This window comes from Crinia signifera, chromosome 2 (genome assembly GCF_055691185.1).
Source record: "Crinia signifera chromosome 2, ASM5569118v1, whole genome shotgun sequence".
Taxonomy (NCBI): domain Eukaryota; kingdom Metazoa; phylum Chordata; class Amphibia; order Anura; family Myobatrachidae; genus Crinia; species Crinia signifera.
In genome coordinates, this window is record NC_139218.1 from 360,213,682 (window position 1) to 360,228,763 (window position 15,082).

General features: G+C 45.4%; 1 protein-coding gene across 3 annotated transcripts in view; it reads right to left on the reverse strand.

Moving 5' to 3' along the window:
* Positions 1-15,082, reverse strand: part of WASF3 (WASP family member 3) — a 44,252-nt gene that overhangs the window by 9,004 nt on the left and 20,166 nt on the right. For all 3 annotated transcript variants that reach the window (XM_083169879.1, XM_083169880.1, XM_083169878.1), the window contains exons 2-4: positions 7,267-7,409; positions 2,985-3,119; positions 254-407 (exon numbers count right to left, since the gene is read on the reverse strand). In XM_083169879.1, the coding sequence (XP_083026005.1) occupies positions 254-407; positions 2,985-3,119; positions 7,267-7,399 (422 nt within the window). In that variant the 5' untranslated portion in view covers positions 7,400-7,409. The remainder of the gene's footprint in view (positions 1-253; positions 408-2,984; positions 3,120-7,266; positions 7,410-15,082) is intronic.

Below are 15,082 nucleotides of genomic sequence, written 5' to 3' on the forward strand. Positions count from 1 at the left end.
GTTTAACCTCTATAGGTGCTGGAATGCTCACTTAACACTCCCCTACCCACTGTAAAGCCTGTGGCCCCTGACAAATCCCGAAGAATACATTTGTGTTGGTAATAATCTCCCTGAGAACAGTCAACCTACTAGTCAATCCATATATCAGCCAGAAAGCAATGGGACAGAGATTACAACACATTGGTAGGTCCCACTACATGGCCCACACGATTTAGGAACGCTCCTGCAACATAACCCTGCATGAAAACATTACCTGTACGGCGAGAGTATATTGAGGGGCGGCGGTTTATCACAGGTGTTGTAGATGTCGATGATCGGATGAGGAATGCTGCCCTTTGATACCACCTGCTGGTCTTGGGTGGTGGAACTTTTGAAAGCTTTCCTCATGTTAATGTCTTGAAGTGAAACTAAAAAATGAAATTATTAAAATGAAAAGTAAGGAAAGAAAATACAAAAAGAAGCACTGTACAATGTTAACAAGCACAGGATCAAATGCTAAAACACTTTTCCTGTGACAGCTGCAAATGCGAGTGCTGCAGAGGGTGGGACAGCTTGGTGCCAGCTATGGTGGTTATAAAGACACCCCCTTGACTGCTGCACCTGGACAACAGAACATAGGGTGAGACATAGAAGCTGGATATAGCATAGTTCTGCTAGATGGGGGAAGTCAACGGAAAAAATAATTATATAAAAGTGTTTTTTTAAATGTTTAATACCAGGTTTGTTTCAGTACCCGGTTTGCAAGTGGGTTGCTGTAGCAGAAAATGCATTAGTCACCCACGGTCTGAGAACACATTCAGTGCTTTTCTGGGGCACAGGAAATTTACCATGCCTGTTGAGAACGGCCTTTTCAGAGACTCAGGATCTGACTCCAATGATTATACACCGTCTACTAGCATCTTACACTTATTATATATGCTGTAATTTTCTTCCATCCATCCTCCCTCGGCTTCCTTTTCCTCCATCCGTCTGCCTTTTGTACATAGTGAATAAGCCAGACTTGCCAGCAGGGTTTCTTTCACCTCCTAATTTCATTTCACAGCATGAAGTTGCTGTTGAAAGCTTCTGGATCTACTTCCCTGCAGATGTGAGCGCACCCTGCTGCTAGTCTGCGCTCTGCATTCACGCACGGTATCTAGCGGACAAGCATTTCAGAGATGATACCTTTTAGGATCACCCGCAGGGTGCTACAATGCACTTGCTCCCAGAGATAAAACAGGTTTAGAATATACACTATTGTCCAACCTGACATACTTCTATTCAACCTCTGCAACATAGCAGGAACAGTTTCTCTTATCCATGTTATGCTATTGGGGGGGGGGTTCAATCAATCTCTGACAATATTTCCAACAGTGAATCGCCATTTTTGCCGATCCACAAACTTTTCGTCACTCAACAGTTAGAACAATGAATTCTGAATGTCAAGATCATGTCTTAAGTCGATGAAAACATCCAGGATTTGACTGTCTGAATGTTCCCACAGTCAGAATCCTAGATTAATACTCCCTAGAAGTAACCATGCCTTACCTATAGTTACGGTCGCTGCAATTAGACGTAGGGGTACTGCCCCCTAGGGCCAGTGCTTATATTACATCCCCATCACCTTGATGATGCAATGCACCCCTGCTTTCTCAACTACCCTATACCATTATTGTCATTCACCATATGTGTTAATAAAGTTTTACCAAGCAGTGCTTTCTTGTATTATATATACACAGAGCTATTGTGTCTTGTTAGATTTTTGTGTATGCAATGCGATCCAATGCGATGTGTAGCTAGTACAAAAAGCATGTGCAGCACATACTTTTTGTACCGTACTATGTGATGCGCGGGAGCGCGCATCGCATAGTACAGAACGGAGCCGGTCCACAACGGACCGTGTATGGGCTCCTATACGGATTTATTTAGTGCCACAGTGATTTGTAGTGCACAAAGAGTGTGACAACATATTATAGTTTTGCACTGTATTTGTAAAAGCTGGAGAGAAATGCAAAACAGAAAAGAACTTGAGCATTCAGGTAGAGAGCGGTCTCTATCAGACTAAGGGGGGTATTCAATCCCCGTCGCTATTTGCAACAAGGGAAATAGCGGCGGGGGCCTATTTAATGCTGTGTTTTCCGGCAGCATTGAAGAGGCAGATCGACAGAACAGGTCCGGCTTTTTCTCGATTACGGCCATGAATTGTTGCGATCACTGCCTAATCTCGACAATCCACAGCCCTTTTACACGGACATGCCTCCTTTTTGCTAATCTGCAGGTGGGATGTTGAATCCCGCCTGGCGATAGGCGGTCCAGCAAAATGCAAACGGGCCAGGGCCATGGCTGCCGGGACGGATTGACAGTCGTGACCCGGGATTGGATACCCCCATAAGTATATATTATTCTCTACTAGTTACAAGTTAGGTAAATTGAACTCGATGGACTAACATCTTTTTTCAGCCTTAATTACTATGTTACTATGGGCGAGATTCTCTAAGCTTAAAAAGTGATGAAATGGAGAGTGATAAACAGCCAGCCAATCAGCACCTGCCTGGTTTCAAACACAGTCTGTAACATGGCAGGTAGGAGCTGATTGGCTGGCTGTTTATGACTCTCCATTTTATCACTTTTGAAGCTTAGAGAATCTGGCCTGTATGTTACTACACCGTTTTGCAGCCACAAATCTAAATACTAATGAAAAATTGAATTCTTCTAGCCAGCACAATTACAGTACATACTGCTATTATGCTTCCTAATACAATTACAATCCATAAAGAGTCTTCAACAGACATTTGTGTGGGAGGAAACTTGGCTGTCTTGCAAAGTCTGAACAAGTTGTCACAAATTATGGAAGCTACCGCTCCTGGCAATATGCTGCCGGCCAATTAATGTTTTATATAGCAACGGCATGCTCAGTTTGCAGGGGGGGACAGTGGCGTGCTCCTGCTAAGCGGCAGCTGCTGCTGGGTAATTAATAGCAGAGCAGATCTTTGGTAGGCACCCACCCTCTTCCACCGTTGAATCCAGCTGGGTGACTTTGACAGCGAGACGATCAATTCTGTCCTGAAGAGAATTTGCTCTGATGTAGAAAGTATTCGCCTCATTAAACAACTCTCCAAATATGTCTTCTGCATGTTTGCCTGCCAAATGGAGAAAACATGTCAACACATACACTTCTCAGAGAGCGCCAACATGACTGTCAGGCTCTCATCAGTCACCAGCGACATACTGCTCCTACACACTGTGTCATTTCCAGTCATATTTTTATTTTCCGTCTCGCTAAACATTGTGAATGGCAGCACTGTGAATGTCGATCATGCAGTTTAGCATAGACAGCTTAACTCACTCTAACTGCAGCCTAACTCTATAATTGGCTGTCTACCATGGGTTCTCAAACTCAGTCCTCAGGACCCCACACAAGGGCCACAGGTTGAAGACCTGTGGTCTAAACCATGGGTTCTCAAACTCAGTCCTCAGGACCCCACACAGTTCACATTTTTCAGGTCACCCGACAGGTGCACTCATTACTGACACATTTTAAAAGATCCACAGGTGGAGCTAATTATTTCACTTGTGATTCCGGGCCAGATTCTCTAAGCTTCAAAAGTGATAAAATGGAGAGCGATAAACAGCCAGCCAATCAGCTATTGTCTGACATTTTTCAAACACAGTCTATGGCTTGGCAGGTAGGAGCTGATTGGCTGGCTGTTTATCACTCTCCATTTTACCACTTTTGAAGCTTAGAGAATCTGTGCCTCTGTGAGGAGACCTGCAAAACATGCAATGTGTGGGGTCCTGGGGACCAAGTTTGAGAACCTGTGGTCTAAACATATACCTTGTCCAACTAGATGCCCTAGTACAGATTCCACCTTACAGATGGTTACCATAAAAATCACTTTCTTGACAGCATATATGTACAAGTTATAGGGACAGATGTATCAAGCTTCAAAAAGTGATAAAATGGAGAGTGATAAACAGCCAGCCAATCAGCTGCTAACTACCATGTTACAGGCTGGGTTTGAAAAATGACAGGTAGGAACTGATTGGTTGGTTGTTTATCACTCTCCATTTTATCACTTTTGAAGCTTGATACATCTGGCCCATAACAAGAACCGGATTCCAAAATTAGAGTTATAGTGAAGGCGAGCAAATATTAGCTTCATAAACCTAAATCGGAGCTGCTAGCCCGTCACTGACAAAAAATAGGTTATTAAACCCCCCCCCCCCCCCCCCAGGCATTCAGTATATTATGCTTGAGGGTGGGCGACTGGATTAATGCTTCATCAAGCATAGATATGGTCTCCCAGCAAAATAATTTAACCACTTAAAGATGGTACAAAATGCAGCTGGCCAAGCTATTAACCAACCAGCCCCATAACACCCATTTTATACTGCATAGGTTATCAAACGCAGTCCTCAGGACCCCACACAGTGCGTGTTTTCCAGGTCACCTCACAGAATCACAGGGGAAGTAAGTACACCTGTACACCTGCTAGGTGACCTGGAAAACGTGATCGGTTTGGCATCCTGAGGACAGAGTTTGAGAACATGTGCTCTACTCACAGGTTCTCAAAGTCGGTCCTCAGGACCCCAAACAGCGCATGTTGTGCAGGTCTCCTCACAGAATCAGAAGTGGGTACTTGTTTCCTATCTGGGCGCCCAGGTTTTCTACGTACGGCACCGTAATGAAATCGGATCGCATCGCATCGTACACATACACGATATTGAACGATGCGATGCGATTCGATTTCCCATAGGAAACAATGTTAAATGGCTCAATTTAGCCAAATTCTCATAGGAACAATAGTAAATGGGCCAAAAACACCCCTGAACATTGAAATGTCCCCCCAAAAGTAGTTGACGCCACCCCGCCATCAACGTGAACCCGAAGCGTGGCGAGCGCAGCGAGCCCGCGAGGGGCGGCGGTACGCGTCCTCCGACCTTTTCATGCCCTACTATCCACGTCGGCGTGGAGTGAGAATAGAATAGTGTGGCGAGCGCAGCGAGCCACCGAGCCCGAAGCGTGGCGAGCGCAGCGAGCCCCGCGAGGGGACGCGGATACCTTCACAGTTATACGCGTCCCCTCGCGGGCTTCCCAGGTGTCCATGGCGACGCAAACACCTGGGAAGCCCGCGAAGGGACGCGTTTACCTGTGAAGGTATCCGCGTCCCCTCGCGGGGCTCGCTGCGCTCGCCACGCTTCGGGCTCGGTGGCTCGCTGCGCTCGCCACACTATTCTATTCTCACTCCACGCCGACGTGGATAGTAGGGCATGAAAAGGTCGGAGGACGCGTACCGCCGCCCCTCGCGGGCTCGCTGCGCTCGCCACGCTTCGGGTTCACGTTGATGGCGGGGTGGCGTCAACTACTTTTGGGGGGACATTTCAATGTTCAGGGGTGTTTTTGGCCCATTTACTATTGTTCCTATGAGAATTTGGCTAAATTGAGCCATTTAACATTGTTTCCTATGGGAAATCGAATCGCATCGCATCGTTCAATATCGTGTATGTGTACGATGCGATGCGATCCGATTTCTCTACGGAGAATAGCATGGTGCGCAATTAACTTAGTGGGCGCCCAGATAGGAAACAAGTACCCAGAAGTGAAAGCAGACTATGGTTTGCCATAAACACTGGAATGTTTTTTTTTCTCATTTCATATTCTATGCTGTGCTTTAGGTGACTGTGACCTCACGCTCTGCAGATAAAGTTAAACCATCCATCAATCATTTTCTCCCAGCATGCAGCCAATTGTGTGTATTTTGATATAGACTGCGATGAAGACGTCATTTAACTAGCATTAGATGCTCTGCATACTGTACTGGTTTACTAGGAAAAATATATTATGTATGAGTTGACATCATTCTGTGTTGTTGCATCCTTTGAGACCATATCGGGCTATGCTTTTTCCAACTTGGTAACAAAAAATGAAACCAATCAGAAGCACATAGTGGCTGGCAGATGGAAGATTATCTTCTAGCAGCCACCAATCACAGAGGTACCTTTTAGTCACCACTGCATGTCTGCATTTTGGTCGGTAAAAAACACTCTAGAATTGGATTGGCCAAAGGAAAAATATTGTCGTAAAGTCTGTATTGTCATTTCACATATTCTGATATAGGATGTTTAAGCCTCTCCAGGGCTACTACAAAAAGTCCACAGCTATATAAAACCTACCTCAGTCTAGGTAATAGCTTCAGTCGGGGGCTGGGCCAGGGTGCCATGTGCCCCCTCCCAGGTCAGTGCAGTCATACCGCACTGGACCCACTGCTGCGCTGTGTGCATATTCCTGACAGCTGGGAAGGATGTTCCACCTGCATCCAGGCTGTTAGGGTCAGCCTTGTATGTTGTGTGTGTTAGCACATGTACGGGGACCCAGCTGTGTACATCCACCTGGCCGCCGGTGTTAACATGAAGGAGCAGATCAAGAAGGAGCGCATCACCCAGGAGAAGGTGCGGAAGCGAAAACAGCAGCATGAGTGGCACCGCCAGCACCCTGCAGGAGCAGCAGCTAAAGGCCTGGGTGCGGGTACACGCCAGGCACAGCTGCCAACTTCTGCTGGGGGGAGGGGGGACACTATCTTCTGAGGGCCCAAGCACAGCCTGTCCATCTACTAGCCCCCCGTTTCAGTGGCCAGACCGACCGACAAACCCTCAGGGTATAGCAGAGAGGGGCAAGAAGCTCAGCCCACTGAGGTTGCATAGAACTAAACCTACTGAGGCTATTGATGGTTGAGGGGAGCCAAGAACTATAGTGTGGGGCATAATGCATAGTGGGCATTACGGTGTCTGACAATGTGTAACAGGCATTAGTGTGTGTGGTATAATATGTAAATGACACTACGGTGGTTCCACTTTTAGTGGTGCAGGGCTGCCCACCCGCATATATGTGACTGAGGGCCTCTACTTGGTGAAATGTGTACACAGGCTGTGGTCACTTATGTGTGCTCTCAATATTGGCACTATGGTGTGGTGTAATGTAAATAACGCACACTATTGTATAGTGTAATGTGAATGGGTACGGTTATGTGGCCAGGGCCCTTCCCCATGAAGTTTCACCGCTAAACCTGTCCACTGGGCTGATGGCGCCTCAGCTTTTTGGGAGGCAGGTAGAGAATGATGTACTTTCTCTCTGTGTGTAATCTATAGTCAGACACCATCTTTCCTGCACGGAGCTAACGGCTGCACACTACACGGAGTGTAGTCTATGAGACAGACAGAACAATGCTTCCCAACAGCTCGGATTGTGAATTACAATCAGCAAAAACTCAAAAGGAGAATTGTGCTTACTTAGACTGCTCAGTTGTCGGATGATTGCAGCAAGTGTACTATTGGTTACACATTCCAGTTCACTGGTGATCCCATCTGGCACAGTTTCCCGGCAGAGGTGCCTAGGCTCTATGTTCCTCTTGACCAGCGGCATGGCACAGTATCTGCAAAAGATTAAACAGAAAACAAACAGCGTCACTAAACAAAAGTTTGGAAAGGCCATAAAACATTGAAGGTTTTGCTGCAATCAGTGATATTGGTCAGCATACAGTGTTACCTTCTGCCTGAGCCCTCCCCACCACTAGAAATGTTTTTTTCTAGATCCCAGCAGGCAGTTTATAGATCGCTACAGAAATCAGAATTTTAATTCAGTGTCTGACTAGAGGGGGAAAGCCTCGCTGAATCATTAGTCAGATTCATCAATACCACTGCAGCAGAGGTCTGGCCTGCATTACACACAAAGGACGTACCATTAATAAGAAGGCTCCACACATTTTAAAAATCACCAAATGTTTTTTTAATGTCTCTTAATTGACAGCATGAGTTTGGCCATTTGCCAATGGAGACGTTACCTCAATGGTGTGGGGTTCTTGAGGACCGTTTATGGGAACCATTGCCCTAGAAAGTACAAGCCTGGGCAACCTTTGATGCTCCAGCTGTTGTGAAACTACAATCCCAGCAAACCTTCTACATGGAAGCGTAGGGATCAATTCAGCAAACTGACAGAGAAGGCACCGGGGTAATGGAAGGTGTAGGGCTGGTGTCTGACTAGATCAGGCATGTCTAAACTATGGTCCTCCAGCTGTTGTGAAACTACAAGTCCCATCATTTCTTGTTAGTTTTGCAATTAGGAAATGCTAAGACTATGGCAAGGCATGCTGGGATGTGTAGTTTCACAACAGCTGTAAGGTCACAATTTGGACATGCCTGCACTAGATTGTCCCATGCTGTCTTCTCTGCAGACCCACTTGTACAACAAGGTTATCAGAAGACCTCAGCAATTTGCAGGGCTCAGAAAAAGACTGTAGTTGCAGTATGGTTAGTAGAATTGTGGTTTTTAAGACTGTCAATGAGTGATCTGTGAACATGGCTACTACTCAGGAGGCAGACAAAATCCACCTGGCGATTATCGCTTAACAGAAAAAAAGGTGTGTTTTTCATATATGAGCACTCGGGCAATTCAATTTTAGACCCTAATTATTTTGCAAGAAAACTGACCAGTTTTTCTGCAAACACACATGCATTCCTAGAGCCATGTGTATTTGTGACCACGCTTTGCAATAAAAAAACAAAAAAACTTCCATTTATTGGGGATTTTTCCCCCCTGCCTCCGGGCAAGGTAAACAAAATTCCCTATAATGCCAGCTATTGTGGATAACTAAATTACTCCCCACCCCCAGGGATCAAGTAGCCACAGTATATTATCATAGTTAATTGAATTTCCCCCATTTCACAATGTACACCATTTACTTGCCTGCTCACATAAAAATGCAAAAATCCATCATACACTATCAATAAAGTGAATCTTACTATGTAGACCTTCAAAAAAAAACATACATACCAAAACCATGTACAATATGGATTATTATATCTTTCATATATAACATGTGATGAGAGTAAATAATAAAATTTCCACTTTATCAGCTGTGACAATCCCTCGCCCTCCTACGTATGTCAGGATTCACATCCACCAACCACACACAGTTTGACGGTTGTCCTAGATTGTAGCATCGATCTGCCTCCAATGACACAAGCAAAAGATACAAAACGCAATTTGAGATCTTACGCTCTGTCAGAAGCATTGTGGGAGACAGATTCACGCTTTAATTAGTGTGATCATCAGTGTCTGCAAAACTATAGGTTTAATTTTTTTTTTTTTTAAATGAAGCTGACAACCTTATCTTCCAAACGTCCAATACACTTTGAGGTACAACCAAATGTGTAAAGTAGTTTAAAAAGACGGTTTAATTTTTTTTTTTTTTTAAATGAAGCTGACAACCTTATCTTCCAAAGGTCCAATACACTTTGAGGTACACCCAAATGTGTAAAGGAGTTTTAAAAAGACTGTTCCAAATATATTGTTATTGATTTACATTGCAACAATACAAAAGGAAAAATAATAACAATAATACTTTTGTTTCTTAATGTTTCAAATTATTATCTAGCTCAGGGGTTCCCAATCTTATCTGAATCACAGCACCCTAGAGTATCACAATTTTTTAATGGCACCCCTAGGAAAAAAAAAATTCATTAGATTGTGTTTATATGTGCTTCTTAGGGTCAGTTATGTGGTAAAGGGCAGGATTTGCTTCTGGTTGTACAGATTTTATGACTGGCAGCCACCAGCACTCGTTTTGCTTATAAATAATTAACCATTAATAATTTGAGTTGGTCCTGGACCACACCTGCAAGTGTACCGAGGCACCCCAGGGAACCACTGATCCCTGATCCCAAATCCCAGATCGGATCCAGTATTTGTAACACGGATCCAAGCCAGGTTGGATCCGGGATTTGCACCAGATGACATCTCCAAGCCCTGGACTGGTAATCGTCGCGCTGGGGGCAAGCCCAGCACCAAAGTAAGCTGCTGGGCTTCCCCCAGCCTCCGTGCAACCTCCTAGACCCCATCCGCGAGGTTAATGGATGCCGCTCACAGGTATCCATTCACCTCCTCCCTGCCTCCGCCGCTGTCTGCTGTACTGTGCAGACAGCAGCGGAAGCTGTGTGTGCCCCCACCCCAACCTGCGGACACTGCAGTCCAGAGGTTGGGCTTCGCCCATTGATGTAAACGGGAGCCGGGTCGGATTACCCAGGATACCCATTTACATTGCCCTCTACCCAGGTCCTGCCCATGTTCTACCCTGGTCAGGACCTGGGTAGAAGTCCCTTGAAGGGTGATGCATTTTGGTATCCGGGTCCTGGGTCGACAATGTCTAGTTTGGCCACTAATGGTTGACAGTACCTATGTCGACACCTAAAAATGGTTGACATACCATGGGTTGGCATTGACGGAAGGTCGACATGGTCAACACTTAAAAGGTGCCCACGAGTTTTTCACGTTTTTTCTTGTGCAGACCAACTTGGGTCATACTTTACTAATCAAATAATATAGAGACTATAATAGTGTGCCCGAAGCATGGCGAGTGCAGCACACTTATACAGTGTCCATGTTGACAGACACTAAAGACACCAAAAACTCATGTCGACCTTTTGAGTGTCGGCCATGTCAACCTTAAGCTTGTGTTGACCTTCTGTCAATGTCAACAATTTTCAGGTGTCAACCTAGTCACTGTCATTAGTGGTCGACCTAGCAATTGTTGACCCCCTATACCATAACCATGCATTTTGAATGGCAGGCGGATGTTTTGGTACATAACTCTGAAACAAAGTGACCAAGTCGGCAACTAACAATGGTCAACACTGTCAACCATTAGTGGCTGACCTATACATTGTCTGTCATCTATACCGTAACTGTTGCACCGTCATGTGACTGATGAACCCTGGTTGCTGGGAAGGAAGTGATCACTTACTGGTCAGACAAAGCAGGCATGACTGGTGCAGATCTTACCTACTAGTGCTCCACCAGTAGTGCACCTTGAACATTGCCACGCTAAGGGTATCAGTTACCTCAAACATTGGACATTGGAATCCACCCCGTTCACACTGCCCCACCATTGTGGTAGATAGGAGTGTTATATTATATGATATGTGAGTGCATTATCCACCAACACGTATTTTTTAATGTTTCCATTCTGTCCTCACTCCTGAGAATGAAAGTAAGATTGAGCAACATCAACATCAGACATTGGAGCATTATTTGGACAGTTTCATTGTTCCACATCTTTGTGAATATATTTCGGTATGAGCGCCATTTTTATATATCTGTCTGCGACATTATATATATATATATATATGAAGCACAATGGAACGTGGTACGGTACCACACCTCGCCACCATTCATGACCCATCTCGTCTGGACTCACAGATTTTTCTATGCTGTCTTATAGGGGTAAATGATAAACTCAATGGTACCAAAACAGCAGAAACTATTCCCTTATATAACATGTCCTACGCCATCAGAGATTGATGATCTGTGTAGAGTTTGCACTGCCACAATATCTTTTAGTGGATGTTACCTAGATGCTACGATTTCTTCCCACAGTCCCAAAAATATCTGTAGTTTAATGTATGCAGAAATGTAGACTGTAAGCCCCACTGGGATTGAAGTAATTGACTAAACATGCTCTGTAGGGTGCTGTGCAATATGTTCTCACTATACAGAACAGTTTACACATGTTCTCGTTCTGCAGATTGCTTTATCTCTCCTCCGGTGTGCAAGTAATATGGCACTGCCCCTACTACAGCTAAAGGTGAGGGAATGGCTGCTGCTTACATAACATGGTGAGGATACAAAACTCTGTTTCAGTGCACATAACGCTCCGCAAATTTGCTCAGTGCTTTAGCCGGATAACTCATTCCATGTTGCGTTGTTTTTCAGGCTCGAAATATTTAGGCCTATCTGTGGTCTTGTTCTCTTCCTGCAAACACCAACTAGATTAAAGTATTAGCAAGAGAAGCTGCTGACATGTTAATCCTCTTCTTATGGAGGGGAATGCTCATACTGAACTTAGAGATCCAGATGGCTCTAGAAGAGGTGTACTTTCACACAAGTAGCCTGATTAATATAACAATGCTCTGCTTATTCCAGTCACGCTGCCTCGGAAAGGAAAAAAACAGTCAAATGTTTTTACTGTATGACTTGGTGAGAGGACTGGAATGATCACTAAAAAGGTGCCCAAGACAGATAAAGCCATCGCCGCTTGGCGGGATTCTCTATCTGAGAGAACACAATGGCTGCTTCCTGTTTGGGAGCGGTTATAGGATATTCCATGTCATCAGTGAAACAACACCCATTCACAACAGCATTCTGCCACGGCCATCTGAAAGGACAATGCTAGCTGGAGGCCCTGTCCTGCTATCACAATGGGGACCGCATTGTCCCAAATGCCCCACAGTTGTTATGTCCTATCTGAGTGGGTACTGAATGAAACGCACCTACTGCTATATCTGTGCAATGGTCTCTGAAGGACTGTGATGTGAGCCAGCCTTTCCTTTGGTATGTAGATACGCCACCCCAATGACGAGGACACACATCCTCCTTGAGGATGGTTTAGGGCAGGTGGCCAAACCGATCTAACAGTTCATGTATCTCAGGCAACCTGTGGATCTATAGTAGGAATGACTGCAGCAGGTTTGATAATGTGACAGTTAGCAATGGCTACAGCTGTGCACCAGCTAGGTGATTCGGGAAACGTGGACCGTTGGTAGATCTCGAGGACCGGTTTCGCCACTCCTAGTTTAGTGTGACATTTAATGGGGGGTATTCAATGCTGCAGCGAGCGGCCGGCGAGGGGGTTAAACAGCGAGGATTGCAGAAAACCAGCGATCCTCGCTGTTTAACCCCCGCGCCGGCCACTCGCTCTATTCAACTTACTGGGGAAATCCTCGCCATAACAGGACGGCCAGAATTCCCCAAAACAGCGAGACCCGCGGCTACTGCAGAAAACTCGCAGTTTTTAGCCACGAGTCTCGCTGCTTCTGGAGCCGCATCCGCCAATTCTCCCTCGCTCAAAAAACGGAGCGAGGGGGAATTGGTGGATGCGGAGGGTGTGTTGAATGCTGTCAGGGTGAGTGGTGAGAGCGAGCAGGAAGACCTGCTCCCTGTCACCACTCGCAAACAGCATTGAATACCTGCCAATGAATAGCAATATTCGTAAGGAAGGTTGCTTTTTTTTTTTTTTTTAAACCTCAAACATAGATTTGTGCGTAGAAACACAAGTATTACGTCTATGAAAAGTATGCTGTGCAATCTAATTAGAGGACTAATGCTGGGTACACACCAGTACGATCCCGCTCGTGAGCAGGTCATCACAGGAACATACAACCCGCTCACAAGCTGAAGAAGCCGCCGACCGGCACAGAAAAAGACCCTGATGTGATCGCAATCCGATCGCGACCTGCACCCACTACAATGGTCGTTTCTGAGATCCTACCTGCAGCAGGGCCAAGCATCGGATCGGGATCACATCAAAAGGGCAGCGAAATGGCCCAAAACACGGCCGATTTACATACATTCAGTCGAGATTGTATATAAATTGGCTCATTTTGGGCCATATCGTTCTGGTGTGTACCCCACATTAGAACATATTTAGTTGCTTTTACACAGGACAGTCAATCATATCCACTTATTTATACAGCAGCTCCGTACAGAGGATATATAGCCATTTACATCAGTCTCTGCCCCATTGGAGCTTGCAATCTAAATTCCCTAGCCAGACACAGGTTCATTCGGAGAGCAGCTATGTGGAAAACTATCGGTTACCATGGTGATGTGACGAAAGGACTTTTAGAAAACACATAGTGACTCAGCGCACACCTGTGCATGAACAAAAACAGCACTTTACAAGTCCCTCTAGTTAACAAGACATTCTAAAAAGGCATGCACACTGGTTAGGTGCCAGGGTGCATTTATATATAATTATACATATCCATAAACTCTGTCAGGTGCAGTGAGAACTGTGTGCGGAGCTCTCAGATACTACCATAATAACATGCTAGCAATTATGTCCTGATTTCCGCTGCCAGGATTTTAGGCTCTGCATCACACTATCCATGGTGTTTGTGGTTGGGGGGGGGATGATGGTAGCCTTTTGTGTGTGGGCCATTCTGTGTATCTTCACGAGGGGACAGAGACTACATCTACAGATCAATTGTCAGATTGGGCTGATAATATCTGAACGACAGCTTTTGGAAGTTTTCCAGCAATTCAAAGCAAATGGTCAACTGTCGTTTGTCCTCATCCATTACCAGGTTTTTGTTCCAACCAGCCAGATCTGACAATCGCTCTGTAGATGTATGGCCAGCTTTACTCCGGGCTGTAGGAAATTATTACTTGCTCGAAGTGCTGGATACTGTACGTCCAACTTCCATTATGTTCGGGAGATTCCCCCATTGTGTTATCCAACAGGTGAGCACCAGGCATCCCTTAGCTTTTACATTGTCTTTAAGTTCATTCCTGCTAATATTCAGTTATTATGCATGTACGTATAAATTACATAAATATTGAGCCATATGTCAAGCCCCATACACACTAGGCGATATGGTTTACAATATTGCTCAGAAAGGGCGTTCTGAGCGCTATTGTGGACAATATCACCTAGTGTGTACACTCCCTCTTGTTTACGATGCGCACTCCCGCTCATTATTAACGACCCCTCCCTCATCCAGCATGTCTAGGATGTGTACGCTCACACATCCCCTCCCCTGCGTGCACACGAGTGAAAAATCATTTGATGGTCACCGCCGATCTGTTCGCAGATAAAAGTCTGGCCCAGAGATGTCTGAAAAGGGGGCGGGCACTGACGTCATGTGACGTCAACTGCCTGCCCCGGGCAGGCATCGGCCCACCTGCATTCCCAGTGGAAGTCCCAGCATTGTCATGAGGATGCCCATAAAACTTTGGGCGTTCCTCTGCCCCAGCCCACTCTCTGCCCTCTTCCCTTTCCTTAGTGCAGGGGTTCCCAAACTTTTTTGAATCATGGCGCCCTAGAGCATCAAAATATTTTCAAGGCACCCCTAGGCCAAATGCTTCTTCTTGAGAAATTCAGAAAAAAAAAACCTATTAAATGAAGTGCATTGTGTGTATATGTCACAGTTATCTGTGAGGGACAGGATCTGCTTCTGTTTGTCCACATATATTATGATTGGCAGCCTCCAGCACTGGTTTTGCCTGTTACATATACCATAAATAATATGAATTGATGCTGGTCCGCCAACC